This window comes from Phyllobates terribilis, unplaced genomic scaffold (genome assembly GCF_046119375.1).
Source record: "Phyllobates terribilis strain yellow unplaced genomic scaffold, ASM4611937v1 Scaffold_4__5_contigs__length_816908805, whole genome shotgun sequence".
NCBI classification, from domain to species: domain Eukaryota; kingdom Metazoa; phylum Chordata; class Amphibia; order Anura; family Dendrobatidae; genus Phyllobates; species Phyllobates terribilis.
Genome location: NW_027362764.1, coordinates 356,579,176 through 356,593,183, shown reverse-complemented (window position 1 = coordinate 356,593,183; position 14,008 = coordinate 356,579,176). Strand labels below are relative to the sequence as shown.

General features: G+C 48.0%; 1 protein-coding gene across 11 annotated transcripts in view; it reads left to right on the top strand.

Annotated features, from left to right (window-relative positions):
- The window catches only part of CTNND2 (catenin delta 2), a 2,090,389-nt gene that overhangs the window by 1,797,505 nt on the left and 278,876 nt on the right, over positions 1–14,008 (top strand). For 8 of the 11 annotated variants that reach the window (XM_073678428.1, XM_073678425.1, XM_073678422.1 and 5 more), the window contains one exon: positions 9,433–9,558. The exons of 2 other annotated variants lie outside the window; for them this stretch is intronic. In XM_073678428.1, the coding sequence (XP_073534529.1) occupies positions 9,433–9,558 (126 nt within the window). The remainder of the gene's footprint in view (positions 1–9,432; positions 9,559–14,008) is intronic. One more of the 11 variants, XM_073678423.1, reaches the window with a different exon arrangement.

Below are 14,008 nucleotides of genomic sequence, written 5' to 3'. Positions count from 1 at the left end.
GACGCCATCATTAGCGTCAGCATCCCACTTGTCTGTCTTTTGCAATGCTCTCTGCAGAGAATTTAAGAGGAGGCATTGCAGCCAGAGTATGATGAGATGGATCAAGAAGCCATAGTGGGCGATTACACACAGCCCAGCCTCATCTCATCCCAACGTGCATTGGGGGACAATGAGGGAGAGGAGGAGGAGGAAGAAGAGGAGCTGGTATCATGCGCTGTAGACGGTAGTACCTGTACAACTGTCATACCGTCGGTACAGCGTGGGTGGCCTGAGGACAGGGGGGAGGAGGAGGAGGAGGAGAGCATGGTCAGTCGTCATCTTGGTGAGGACACGGAAGTCTTGCTCGTTACCAGTCTGGCATGCATGGCTGACTTTATGTTACGCTGCCTTAACCGTGACCCTCACGTTGTCAAAATGTTGGGTGATAGTCATTACTGGTTGGTGACACTTTTAGACCCCCGCTACAATGAAAACTTTCACTCTCTTATTCCTGAGGTGGAGAGGTCTACAAAAATGGGGCAGTGCCATAAGGTCCTTGCTGCAGAACTGTTAAAAAAAATTCCCATCTGAACACGCTAGCGGCAGAGGTCACAGTTCGTTGCCCAACCAAGGCGTACAGGCGAGAGAGACGCAACTCCAATCCAGCAGAGGCAGGGGAACACTGTCAACGTTCTGTGACAGTTTTCTGATACCCACCCAGCTTACAGGCCCTGAGGCGCGGGGTACTCTCACAAGGAGTAGAAAGTTTCAAAAGATGGTGAGGGAGAACCTTGCCGACCGTACCAGCGTCCTCCATGATTCCTCTGTGCCTTTTAATTTTTGGGTATCCAAGCTGGACACTTGGAATGAACTCGCTCTGTACGCCTTGGAGGTCCTGGCCTGCCCTGCCGCTAGCGTGTTATCGGAGCGTGTTTTTAGTGACGCTGGGGGAATTATAACAGATAAGCGCACTCGCCTGTCAACTGACAATGCTGACAAGCTGACCCTTATCAAAATGAACAAGGGCTGGATTGGGCCAGACTTCTCATCACCACCAAATGACAGCAGGGTAACATAAAGTCAAATCCACTGTGTTATTTCGGGAGGTGTATTCCCATGCACCGCTTCACACCCACACATGGGTATACGCTTCCTCATTTCGGCTGTATTTTGCTCTTCTCCTTATCCTCAGCCTCCACCACCACTATACCACCAGGGTGACCTTGGCCCGTGTTGCCAGCATTGCAAGTTCCTCCGTCCTTATTTTTGACAGCTTTTGCTTGGAAGGCATAGGCAAAGACTATGGGAGACCCATTCCCCAATAATGGGAATAATGTTTTTAAGATGCTGTACTGCATGGCTCTTCCAAGGGGCATTTAAACCGTCTTGTTAAGCTACTGCAACCTCCACGTCTCTTCCAAGGGGCATTAAAACCGTCTTGTTAAGCTACTGCAACCTCCATGTCTCTTTCAAGAGGCATTAAAACTGTCTTGTTAAGCTACTGCGACCTCCACCACTTTCCCCAGAGGCATTAAAACCGTCTTGTTAAGCTACTGCGACCTCCACCATTCTTCCAAGGGGCATTAAAACCGTCTTGTTAAGCTACTGCAACCTCCACGTCTCTTCCAAGGGGCATTAAAACCGTCTTGTTAAGCTACTGCGACCTCTACGTCTCTTCCAAGGGGCATTAAAACCGTCTTGTTAAGCTACTGCAACCTCCACGTCTCTTCCAAGGGGCATTAAAACCGTCTTGTTAAGCTACTGCAACCTCCACGTCTCTTCCAAGGGGCATTAAATTCATCTTGTTAAGCTACTGCAACCTCCATGTATCTTCCAAGGGGCATTAAAACCGTCTTGTTAAGCTACTGCGACCTCCACGTCTCTTCCAAGGGGCATTAAAACCGTCTTGTTAAGCTACTTCAACCTCCACCACTTTTCCCAGAGGCATTGATATTGTCTTTTTATTCCACTGCGACCTTCACGTCTCTTCCAAGGGGCATTAAAACAGTCTTGTTAAGCTACTGCAACCTCCACGTCTCTTCCAAGGGGCATTAAAACCGTCTTGTTAAGCTACTGCAACCTCCACGTCTCTCCCAAGGGGCATTAAAACCGTCTTGTTAAGCTACTGCGACCTCCACCACTTTCCCCAAGGGGCATTAAAACCGTCTTGTTAAGCTGCTGCGACGTCCACCATTCTTCCATGGGGCATTAAAACCGTCTTGTTAAGCTACTGCAACCTCCACGTCTCTTCCAAGGGGCATTAAAACCATCTTGTTAAGCTACTGCAACCTCCACGTCTCTTCCAAGGGACATTAAAACTGTCTTGTTAGGCCTAGCCGCTACTACATACATGCGCTTGCATTCCATGAAAACAAAGCAGATGCTAACTTCTATCATCATCATCATGCTCCTCACCTTGGTACTCTCAACTTCCTTGATTGAGAAGCCAGGGCCCACCAGAGGAGTCTGGTTCTCTGGTGTGCTTGTCCAATGCTGCCCTAAAGCAGGCCAGGCTAAGAAAAGTGTGGGGGAAGTTTCAAGGAGAAATAGTGGCGGCTGGGGACCGTGTGTGGACACCCGGCCGCGGGGCTGCTGGGGACTGAGTATGGACATCCGGCCGCCCCCTGGCGGCTGGGGACCGAGCCTGGACACCCAGCCGCCGGGCGGCTGGGGACTGAGTATGGATACCTCGCTGCCGAAACAGACATGAGGTAGTGGCCAGCTTCGGCCTCCTCCAAACTAAAAGGCCCTCTTTCAAGTACAAGCTAGCAGTATGGTATTGCAGCCTGGGGGTGGGTGGGTGGCAGGCTGCATACTTGCGCTTGCATTGCAATGAATGAGGGAGGTACAATTGAACACTGCCCTGGGACAAGGACTTGCACGGGGATAGTTGCAAGTCTGCATCTTCTGATGCGGAAAGGATCACTTCTGATGGGCACACTTTTAGGCAGTGACCTGGGTGTCATAGATGCTTCCAGGGGTCTTCCCCATGCTGTTCCCATGTCTTTTCAGCACTGTATGCATGTGTCAAACAGCACATGGCCAGATACGATTGTAAAATGTTAAAATGACATCTCCTGGTGAATGCATTTGTCACGGTTGAAAGCAATACAAAAGTGCAAAAACGCATAAAAAATGCTACTTGTGAACATAGCCCAAGGTGTGGAGGAGTATTTTTGTTTTTGCTTATTTATTTTACCTTATACACAAGTCTTTACCCTGGAAAGGAAGTTCCTTAACATATTTCACACGAAAACCGTTTCAGTTTCATTTTTGAACGTTTTATTGTGAGCCCGTTAAAGTAGCTTAATACCTCTGACCACGTTGTTGACAGCAGTGACCTGGGGATCAGAAATGCTTCCTGTGGCGATGCCCATGCTGTCCCCATGTCTTTTGAGCACTGTCACTATCGTTTTGGGCACTTTTTAGGCTTTCTACAGACTGCCGGGTGTGCCGCCGCAAAAATTCTCGGGTCTCCCATAGACTAACATTGGGCTCGTTGCTCGGGTCGAGCACCCGAGAATGACGGTGAGCTTGGCCCGAGCTTCGAGCACCCGAGCATTTTAGTGCTCTCTCAACGCTAGAAATCGCTGAACTACGAGGTTAAGCACATGGGCCAGGCATGGTATGTGTGTGAGCTTGCCTCGCCTCAGAGCCGCCACCAGGTGCCGGCCATTGTCATACACGACCATGCCTGGCTGTACATCCAGCGTTGTGAGCCACAGATCTGCCTGCTCTTTCAGAGCTGTCCACAACTCTTCAGCATTGTGTGGTTTGTCACCTAAGCATATTATCTTCCTTCGTGTTGGTGTTATGGGGAATGCCTGCCTTCTTTCTGCGGCCACCACCCTGCTTCTTCCTGCCTGTTGGGGTGCTCTGCTTCCCTCCCCCTGTGTGCTGCTGTCCTCACTCTGCATGTCGTCCTGCCAGGTTGGGTCAGTTACTATATCATCCACCACCTCGTCTTCCACTTCGGCACTCTGGTCCTCCTCCTGACTTTCTGGCAATTGTGTCTCAGCATCGTCCACCTCTTGTGACACTTTCCCACCATCGCCTTTGTGTGACCGTGCCTGCTCAAATATTTGGGCATCGCTACATGCGATTTCCTCTTGCCCCGCTTCAAGTGGACCGGGCGAGAGGCCTGAATCTATAAATGGAATAGTGAACAGCTCTTCGGAGTGTCCAAGTGTGGGATCAGTGGTCTCTTGGCACTCGGCATGGTGGGAGGAAAGAGGTTCAGGGTGAGGAATATGCGGTCCAGACTCACAGCTACTGAGACTTGACCGTGTGAAGACAAGGTGGTGATGGTGGTGGCTAAGTGACTGGATGCATTATCTTATATCCAACCAATAATCCTTTCACACTGCTCTGTGTTCAATAGTGGTGTTCTGCGGTCCCCTATTAATTGGGGCGGTTGTGCGAGAAGATGTGGTTGCTTGTTGTGGCACAATTTGAGCTTGCCCACGGCCTCGGCCTCTGCATGCACTATCACCATCATGTCCAGTTCCCCATCCCTTGCCACGTGCCTTGCCCATTTTAAATGGAGGACAATATCTTCCACGCTCACTACAAATGACTGAATTTGGAGCAAACTTATGTAATGCACATGCCCGGGCTGAGCGGCGTGTGCGTGTGATTCCACTGGACCATGCCGGAGAGTGAATGCCTGGAGGGGCGTAACTAGGTATTCACCCGATCCGACCAGGGTCGCACGACGGCATACGACGCCAGTGCACCAAGGAGGAACCGAGCAGAGGGACCAGGTGCTACTCCAGGACAGACCCCGGACACGGCTGTTGACCCACGCAGGGGAATACAGGAACAGACCGGTTAGGCTGGCACACAGACTGGTGGGTATAGGCAGGCACGACTGGTATGCAGGCAGGCGGGTATGCAGGCAGGGGGGTACAGGCAAGCACGGCTAGAGTGCAGACAGGGAGGCACTAGCAGGTAGGAACACAGGCGGGATAGGACCCAGTACACACTGGGACTCAGGAACAGAACCACAGATGTGGCGGACAAACACAGCAGAGTAAGGCCGCCCAGAGTGGAGAGCGAGAGCAGGGCAAGACGAGACCGCCTGGAGCGGTAAGCGAGAGTAGAGCAGGACGAGGCCGCCTGGAACGGTGAGCAAGAGGTCAGAGCTGAGCGAGACTGCCGGAGCAGTGAGCAAGGAGTCAGAGCAGAGTGAGACTGCCGGAGCAGTGAGCAAGGAGTCAGAGCAGAGCGAGACTGCCGGAGCAGTGAGCAAAGGAGTCAGAGCAGAGCGAGACTGCCGGAGCAGTGAGCAAAGGAGTCAAAGCAGAGCGAGACTGCCGGAGCAGTGAGCAAAGGGTCAGAGTGGAGCGAGACTGCCGGAGCAGTGAGCAAAGGGTCAGAGCGGAGCGAGACTGCCGGAGCAGTGAGCAAAGGGTCAGAGCGGAGCGAGACTGCCGGAGCAGTGAGCAAAGGGTCAGAGCGGAGCGAGACTGCCGGAGCAGTGAGAAAAGGGTCAGAGCGGAGCGAGACTGCCAGAGCAGTGAGAAAAGGGTCAGAGCGGAGCGAGACTGCCGGAGCAGTGAGAAAAGGGTCAGAGCGGAGCGAGACTGCCGGAGCAGTGAGCAAAGGGTCAGAGCGGAGCGAGACTGCCGGAGCAGTGAGCAAAGGGTCAGAGCGGAGCGAGACTGCCGGAGCAGTGAGCAAAGGGTCAGAGCGGAGCGAGACTGCCGGAGCAGTGAGCAAAGGGTCAGAGCGGAGCGAGACTGCCGGAGCAGTGAGCAAAGGGTCAGAGCGGAGCGAGACTGCCGGAGCAGTGAGCAAAGGGTCAGAGCGGAGCAAGACTGCCGGAGCAGTGAGCAAAGGGTCAGAGCAGGCCAGAACCGCCGGAGCGGTGAGCAAGGCAGAGCAGGCTAGAACCGCCGAAGCGGTGAGCAAAGGCAGAGCAGGCTAGAACCACCGGAGCGGTAAGCAAAGGCAGAGCAGGCTAGAACCGCCGGAGCGGTGAGCAAGGCAGAGCAGGCTAGAACCGCCGGAGCGGTGAGCAAGGCAGAGCAGAGGGGACAGGGCTCTGTTCACACGGAACAGACAGGAAGGGAAAGGCAGAACCAGATACCCACAGGGTACTTGCAGTGAAGTAGCGAGTGGACCACAAACTCACAAACGGAAGTACAGTGACAACGAGCAGAAAAAGGAAAGGTACGGACATAGAGAAACTCAGGAAACAGGCTAGAAGAGTATACAGACAAGAACAGACACAGTAGCAAGATACAGGAGCGGTTCTAGGTATGCAGCCCCTAGAAGGCGGGAGGAACAGGCTAGGAGCGTGTTCAGACAGGACAGACAAGATACGGGAGCGGGTCTAGGTATGCGGCCCCTAGAAGGCGGAACGAACAGGCAAGGAGCTTGTTCAGACAGAACTGGAAATACAGCCTACAAGAAAGGCAAGCAAGCAAACACAGAAAGGGACCTGGCACATTCAGAGTGAGAGAGCACACTGAATGAAACACAATGCTCAGGCAGGGATTCATTGGAGCAGCTGGGTTAAATACCAGATGACAGACAGCAATAGGCTGAGGACACACAAGGGGTGTGCCTGCAGCAGGTACAAAAAGCAGGAAGTGATCGGGCGCCGCCCTTAAGCAGCAGGCACAGAGGCAAGCAGACAGCATGGAGGGAAGCCAGGCTAGCAGACTGGACTGGAGATCAAGTGCGCGCTCTTGCACAGTGGGAGATGGACCACAATGCAAGGACGCCACCAGGTATGTTACAACTTATATGTGATCCGTGTGATGGAGAAAAGAGAGTTTTAAATAGCTTGCCTGTAGGTAACTATTTTGAACAGCAAACTGGTGTCAATTGCTTCACTGACACACTGAAACAAATTTTTAATGGATGCCAGAAATGGCAGTATTTTCAGTGCAATTATATGTGATCCGTGTGACGGACAAGCCACAGTTTTAAATAGCTGGATTTTTAGCGCTGTAATATGGAAAGGACCTGGCTGTATTCTTCAGTGCCAACAAGCAAATGGCGCAGAAAAACGGTGTTCTCTGGATTGCTTTTTAAGCAAATAATTAGGATTAAGATCCAAAAAAAAATTATTCCTGGCCCCTGAGACCTGGGCCTATGTCTAGAAATATTTAACAGCAGCAACAACAGCAGCAGACAAAACTGGAATGGAGCCTCTTGTGTTATTTGCACTGCAGTCTGCTATATACCCTGCCTGCCTATATACACTGCCTGCTTGATATCTCTGCAGACCGATTAGCCCTCAGAAGGACTGTTTGTTGAGATGGATATGTGTCTCTAATAAATTTTGGTAAACCTACACTAACTAGAAACAAGCAAATCTCTCCCTAGCTCAGCAGCACCTCTCCATACACTGTCTGATTATGAAGTGACTGCGACGAGCATGGCGGCGCCAGCTCTGATATAGACCTAATGACGCTGTGCAGCCAGCCAATCACTGTAATGCCACAACCAACATGGCTACGGCATTACAGTGAGTGGCAGGCAATCCCTGCATGTTCATTGGCTCTGTAAAGAGTGCCAAACATGCAGGGAGGAGACCCGAGCTCCCACTGAGCAACCCCGGAAATACTCGAAGAGCGCCGAGTATCTTCAGCAGTGAGATTCTCGGGCGAGCACCAATCCATAGCGAGCATGCTCGCTCATCACTATACACCACCACTATCCTAGCCAAAGTGCTAAAATTACTTTAATGGCAGCACAATCATTGCCCGCACTTTTACCGAATTTTACCTATTTTTGCCGATTTTAAGAAAAAATACTTGAGCTGAGAAAAGAAAATGTACAATTATATATTAAAGAATAAAACTTTGTAAAACTGTCACTGAAACATCTAATAAGTGATAAACTAAGTATGTTGAGAGACCCAAGTAAGACTCTCATAGGTGATAGATATACTTTTGGCTTGTGAAGCGAGTAACTTTTCATAGTAGTTTTATATGAGGCACCAGTAAGTTTGTGATTGATAAACTCAGAACTGTAAGTTCCACTTTTCAAGAATAAGTAAATAGTCTATAACATTTTTTTTCATATAGCTAAAATTCTTCTTGATTCTTTAAATATTTTATTTGGGTTGAAGCTAGGCGGTATTTTCATTTCGATAAATCCACCCTTAAACGATGTAAGACACCTTGTTGTTGAAGTATCGCAATTCAGCTTCCCCTGAAAGTTGTATTTCACTGATGGTCAATAAAATAGTAGCAAACTTTTTTCTTTACAATGCGTCTTTATAATGAATCACAATTCACAGAATACATTTATCTTGCATAAATATACAAGTGACAACAAACATCCACACCAAGAGTGACAGGTGTGGAAATTTGGTCCCTAATGCAGCATCTCTGCTGAATGTGGCCGGAATGAAGCCGATCACGCCTCGTTTGTATGAGCTAACTTCACCCTGATGGGTGTGGGCACAGATTATTCTATTGGATAATAAATGTATACTTTGAACTGGGATTCCTTATAAAGATGTATTGGAAAGGAAAAAGTTTTGGTACTGACTATTTTACAGATAGGAGGTATTTTCATCCGTTTTTTTGTTCTTCCTTCTACTGTCATTAACATCTGAATCAGCAATATAATGTATTGTTTGAACATATATTTATTGCTCTGCATTCTTATTGGTGAATAATATTGCTTGCTAATAATGTATAAACCTAATGTAATGCAACAGTTTTAGTGCACTATAACTTATGTTCTACTGGAAACATTTCAAACTTGACAGCGGATACATGCTGCCTGAACCACAGGCAACATGAATCAAACTGTGGTTTTGTCATTTCAGCCAGCTAAGTTTTACTCTGAAATGCTGCAGTTTTTGAGAAAACATACATTTAAAGGTCGTGCAGGAACCATGCATTTCGGGCGACTAGCCCAAGAGGTCATTATCTTGTGGCTTTTTCCCGTCCAGCTTCCCTTGATTATCAGGTTTCTTCCTACACACACATGTAGGGGAAGACCTGTCACTCAAGGGGAGTAAGACATGGAGAAGCCACCCTGGACAGGCCTCTTGGACTAGTCACCCAAACTTCATGGTCTCCAGTCTGCTTTTGAACGAATGTTTTCTCTGAAATAACATAACTTTTCACAGTAAAACATACCTGGCTGAAGCGATAGAGTTGGACCATGATTCATGCTGCCTATGGTTTGGGCAGTAAGAATCAGCTGTCACATTCTCTTTAATGCAGATATTTGAACTCATGGTGAATAGTATTGGGGATGTTTTGTTATGATAGAAATGTATTCCATGTTTATGCAATTTAATATAGATGTGATCACTGCCAGTATTAATGATGTCATTTGTCATGTGCTTTTATAAATGATGCCATCAAATAATCTTTTAAGCTGCAAGTAATCAATTTATGAAATACCAGCATAGATATGTGGTGTATGAATAGTGTAATGATTGCAATGACTGACAAATGACTCATTGATTTGTGGTAGCAGGATTCCCCAGGCCTGAAAGTGAATGAGGAAAGCGGATATTCACCCACCCTTCAGTCTGAGCCAGACAACGCTCTGTATACTCTCTCCCAGGGCCAAGCGACCAGAGTCAGTTCCCAAATTCAGGTATTCTGGCTGTCCATCCTCTTGTTTTTGTTATAATACAATATGTTTGAAGTACAAGCTGAGTTATTACATCTAACAGATGTTTTATCTTTTACAATCAAAATCTAGTCTTCTCACTAAATTATGTAGTTATGTATTGCAAATACTAAACACCCATCTGTCAATTTGTTTTTATTCTCTTCTTTATTATTTTAGTTAACTAATAACATTTATATGCACTGCTCAAAAAAATAAAGGGAACACTTAAACAACAGAATATAACTCCAAGTAAATCAAACTTCTGTGAAATCAAACTGTCCACTTAGGAAGCAACACTGATTGACAATCAATTTCACATGCTGTTGTGTAAATAGAATAGACAATAGATGGAAATTATTGCCAATTATCAAGACACACTCAATAAAGGAGTGGTTCTGCAGGTCGGGACCACAGATCACATCTCAGTACCAATGCTTTTTGGCTGATGTTTTGGTCACTTTTGAATGTTGGTTGTGGTTTCACATTAGTGGTAGCATGAGATGGACTGTACAACCCACAGAAGTTGCTCAGGTAGTGCAGCTCATCCAGGATGGCACACCAATGCGAGCTGTGGCAAGAAGATTTGCTGTGTCTGTCAGCGTAGTGTCCAGAGGCTGGAGGTGCTACCAGGAGACAGGCCAGTACACCAGGAGGTGGCAACAGGAGGGCAACAACCCAGCAGCAGGATCACTACCTCCGCCTTTGTGCAAGGAGGAACAGGAGGAGCACTGCCAGAGCCCTGCAAAGTGACCTCCAGCAGGCCACAAATGTGCATGTGTCTACACAAACCGTTAGAAAACGACTCCATGAGGGTGGTATGAGGGCCTGACTTCCACATATGGGGTTGTGCTCACAGCCCAACACCGTGCAGAATGCTTGGCATTTGCCACAGAACACTAGGATTGGCAAAGTCGCCACTGGCGCCCTCTGCGCTTCACAGATTAAAGCAGGTTCACACTGAGCACATGTGACAGACGTGACAGAGTCTGGAGATGCCGTGGAGAGTGATCTGCTGCCTGCAACCTTCAGCATGTCCGGTTTGGCAATGGGTCAATAATGGTGTGCTCGCCAGAGGTAGCCTGACTACCATTAGGAACCGAGATGAGATCCTCAGACCCCTTGTGAGACCATATGCTGGTGCGGTTGGCCCTGGGTTCCTCCTTATGCAGGACAATGCCAGACCTCATGTGGCTGGAGTTTGTCAGCAAGATGAAGGCATTGAAGCTATGGACTGGCCCGCCCATTCCCCAGACCTGAATCCAATTGAGCACATCTGGTACATCATGTCTCGCTCCATCCACCAACATCACGTTGCACCACAGACTGTCCAGTAGTTGGCGGATGCTTTAGTCCAGGTCCGGGAGGAGATCCCATAGGAGACCATCCACAACCTCATCAGGAGCATGCCCAGGTGTTGTAGGGAGGTCATACAGGCACTTGGAGGCCACACACAATACTGAGCCTCATTTTGACTTGTTTTAAGGACATTACATCAAAGTTGGATCAGCCTGTAGTGTGTTTTTTCACTTTAATTTTGGGGGTGACTCCAAATCCAGGCCTCCATTAGTTAATAAATTTGATTTCCATTGATGATTTTTGTGTGATTTTGTTGTCAGCACATTCAACTTTGTACAGAACAAAGTATTCAATGAGAATATTTCATTCATTCAGATCTAGGATGTGTTATTTGAGTGTTCCTTTTATTTTTTTGAGCAGTGTATTATATATCTGTAAACAAAGTGAAAGTGCCACAATAATGGGACAATCGGCTATACTTTACATTGTTATCATTGTATTGTAGTATTACAATGTACTACAGTAATAATATGATATGAAGATACTTAAAGGGAACCTGTCATCAAATTCATGCTGCCAAAACCACAGACAGCATGAATTAGACACTGGCTGTATTATTGTAGCCTAGTATATCTTGTTCTACAATACGGCATCATTCCAGAGAAAACATACTTTGAAAAGTCAGATGAAGACTATATGTCTTGGCTGACTGGTCTGTGGAGAGTCCCTGGCCGACTTTTCAAATGTCAGACATTCATGCCTACTCATCAGCTGTTATGTGCAGAGGCTGTCCTGAATACCGACGGGCGTGTTGCAGCTGGTTCTCAACAACTGCCCTCTGCTGCTCACAAATCCTTCCCAACATATGCAAAGTTGAGTTCCAACGTGTGGCGACATCGCACACCAGTCAGTGAGCTGGAAGCTGAAAACACTGCTGAAGCAAGGCGATGGCGGAGGAAGTTGTAGTTGACTTTCTGAAATGGGCAGACATGTGGCATACTTTCACAAGCAGCTCAGGCAGATTCAGGTAGGTTTTTAGAAACCACTGAACCACTAGGTTGAGCACATGGGTCAGGCATGGTACGTGTGCGAGATTGCCAAGCTTCAGAGCTGCCACCAGGTTTCGGCCATTGTCACACAACACCATGCCTGGCTGTATGTTCAGCCGTGAGAGCCACAGATCTGCCTGCTCTGTTACAGCTATCAACAACTCTGCCGTGGTGTGTGGTTTGTCCCCTATGCATGCTACCTTCAGCACAGCCTGTTGCTGGTTGGCCAAAGCAGTTTTGCAGTGCTTCCAGCTCCTGACTGATGTGGGCATTTCAGAAATGGAGGCTGAAGAGGAGGTGCAGGAGCTGTAGAATGTGGGGGCAACCCTGATTGAACCAGGGCCTGCAATCCTCAGCATCAGGAGGACATGTTCCATCCCATTGTCCGACTGGGTCCCGGCTTCCACTATATTAACCCAGTGTGCCTACAGCGAGATGTACTGTCCCTGGCTACAAGCACTTGTCCATGTGTCTATGGCACACTGGGAGAAATTGTGGCGGCTGGGGACCGAGTACCGAGGGATGGCCACCACCATGAGGTTGTTGAAAGTTTCCACAAGCCTAAAAGACAACATTTCAAGTGCAAGCATTCGAGAAATATGGCAGTTTAGTGCTGTGGCCTGTTGTTGGTTGACTGCGTATTTGCACATGCGTTCAAAGGACTGGGGTAGGGACAACTGAACTCTGCCCTGGGACAAGGAAGTGAACATGGTTGCTGATTGTTGTGGTTGCAAGTGTGCAACAACAGGTGCAGGGCCGGAGGCATCTTCGCCTGCGCCATGGACAGGGCATTGGCGTGCACACACAACAGCGGAGTAAGCAATATTGTCACTTGCAGACACTGTTTTTAGACCCTGGCGTTTGGCCAAACTAGTCTGGTGCTTTGCTGTCATGTGCTGGTGGTGGTCAGGCTGGTAGTTTTGCTACCCCTGCTGATGCTAGCATGGCAGATGTTGCAAATGGCCTTTTTGGTGTTATCTTGACAATCTTTAATAAAGAGCCTGACTTTGGAAGACCTAACAGTTGGACTGGCAACTTCCCTTGTGTTGGTGTTCTGGGGAACAGTTTCCCGCCTTGTGTCTGTGGCCACCCCACTGCTTGTTTCTGCCTGTTGTGGTGCTACGCCTCCCTCCCCCTCTACGATGCTGTCCTCGCTATGCATGTCACCTTGCCAGGTTGGGAAAGTGACTTCATCATCTACCACCTCGTCTTACACGTACACACCCTGGGCCTCCTCCTGGATTGTTGGCAATTATATCTCATCATCATCACCTACTTCTTGTGGCATTAATTGCACTTCCTTAGCATCACCTACATGTGACCATGGCTGCTCAAATATTTGGGCATCGCTACATTCGATCTTCTCTTGCCCCTCTTGAAGCGGGATGGGCGCGAAGCCAAAATCTATAAATGGTTAAGTTAACAGATCTTCAGAGTGTCCAAGTGTGGGATCACTTGTCTCAGAGCACTTGGCATGGTGGGAAGAAGGAGATCAGGGTGAGGAATATGTGGTCCAGACTCATGGCTACTGAGACTGGACCGTGTGGAAAACAGGGTGGTGGTGTTCATCACGTCCACTTCCCTGTCCCTTGCCATGCTCCTTGCCAATTTTAAATGGAGTGTAATATTTGGCACACTCCGAAAAAGTCACAATTATTACGGCAGTAATATCGAATCACGTCTGATGATGGACAAGTTTCTCTGCTTCCACAATACATCAATTCGAATAAAATCAAACAAATCTGTCTGTATTCTGCTAACAAGCAAATGGAGCAGTAAAAATAGTGTACTATATTGCTTTTTTTAACAAATAATCAGGATTAAGAGCAAAAAAATATTAGCCCTGATATCTAGGACTATTGATATCTGTAACAGCAGCAGACAGAACGTGGAATGGACCCTATTCTGCTCTATACATTCTCCACAAACTCTGCCTGCCTAACACCTGCTATCAACAGGAATAATATATATGGATTAGTCCTTAGAAGGATTCTAAGTTCAGTTGTATATTGCTCTTGATGGGCCAACCCGAACACTAAAGTTCGGGGTCCGTAATGAACACCTACTGTTCAGTCATGGACCCCGAA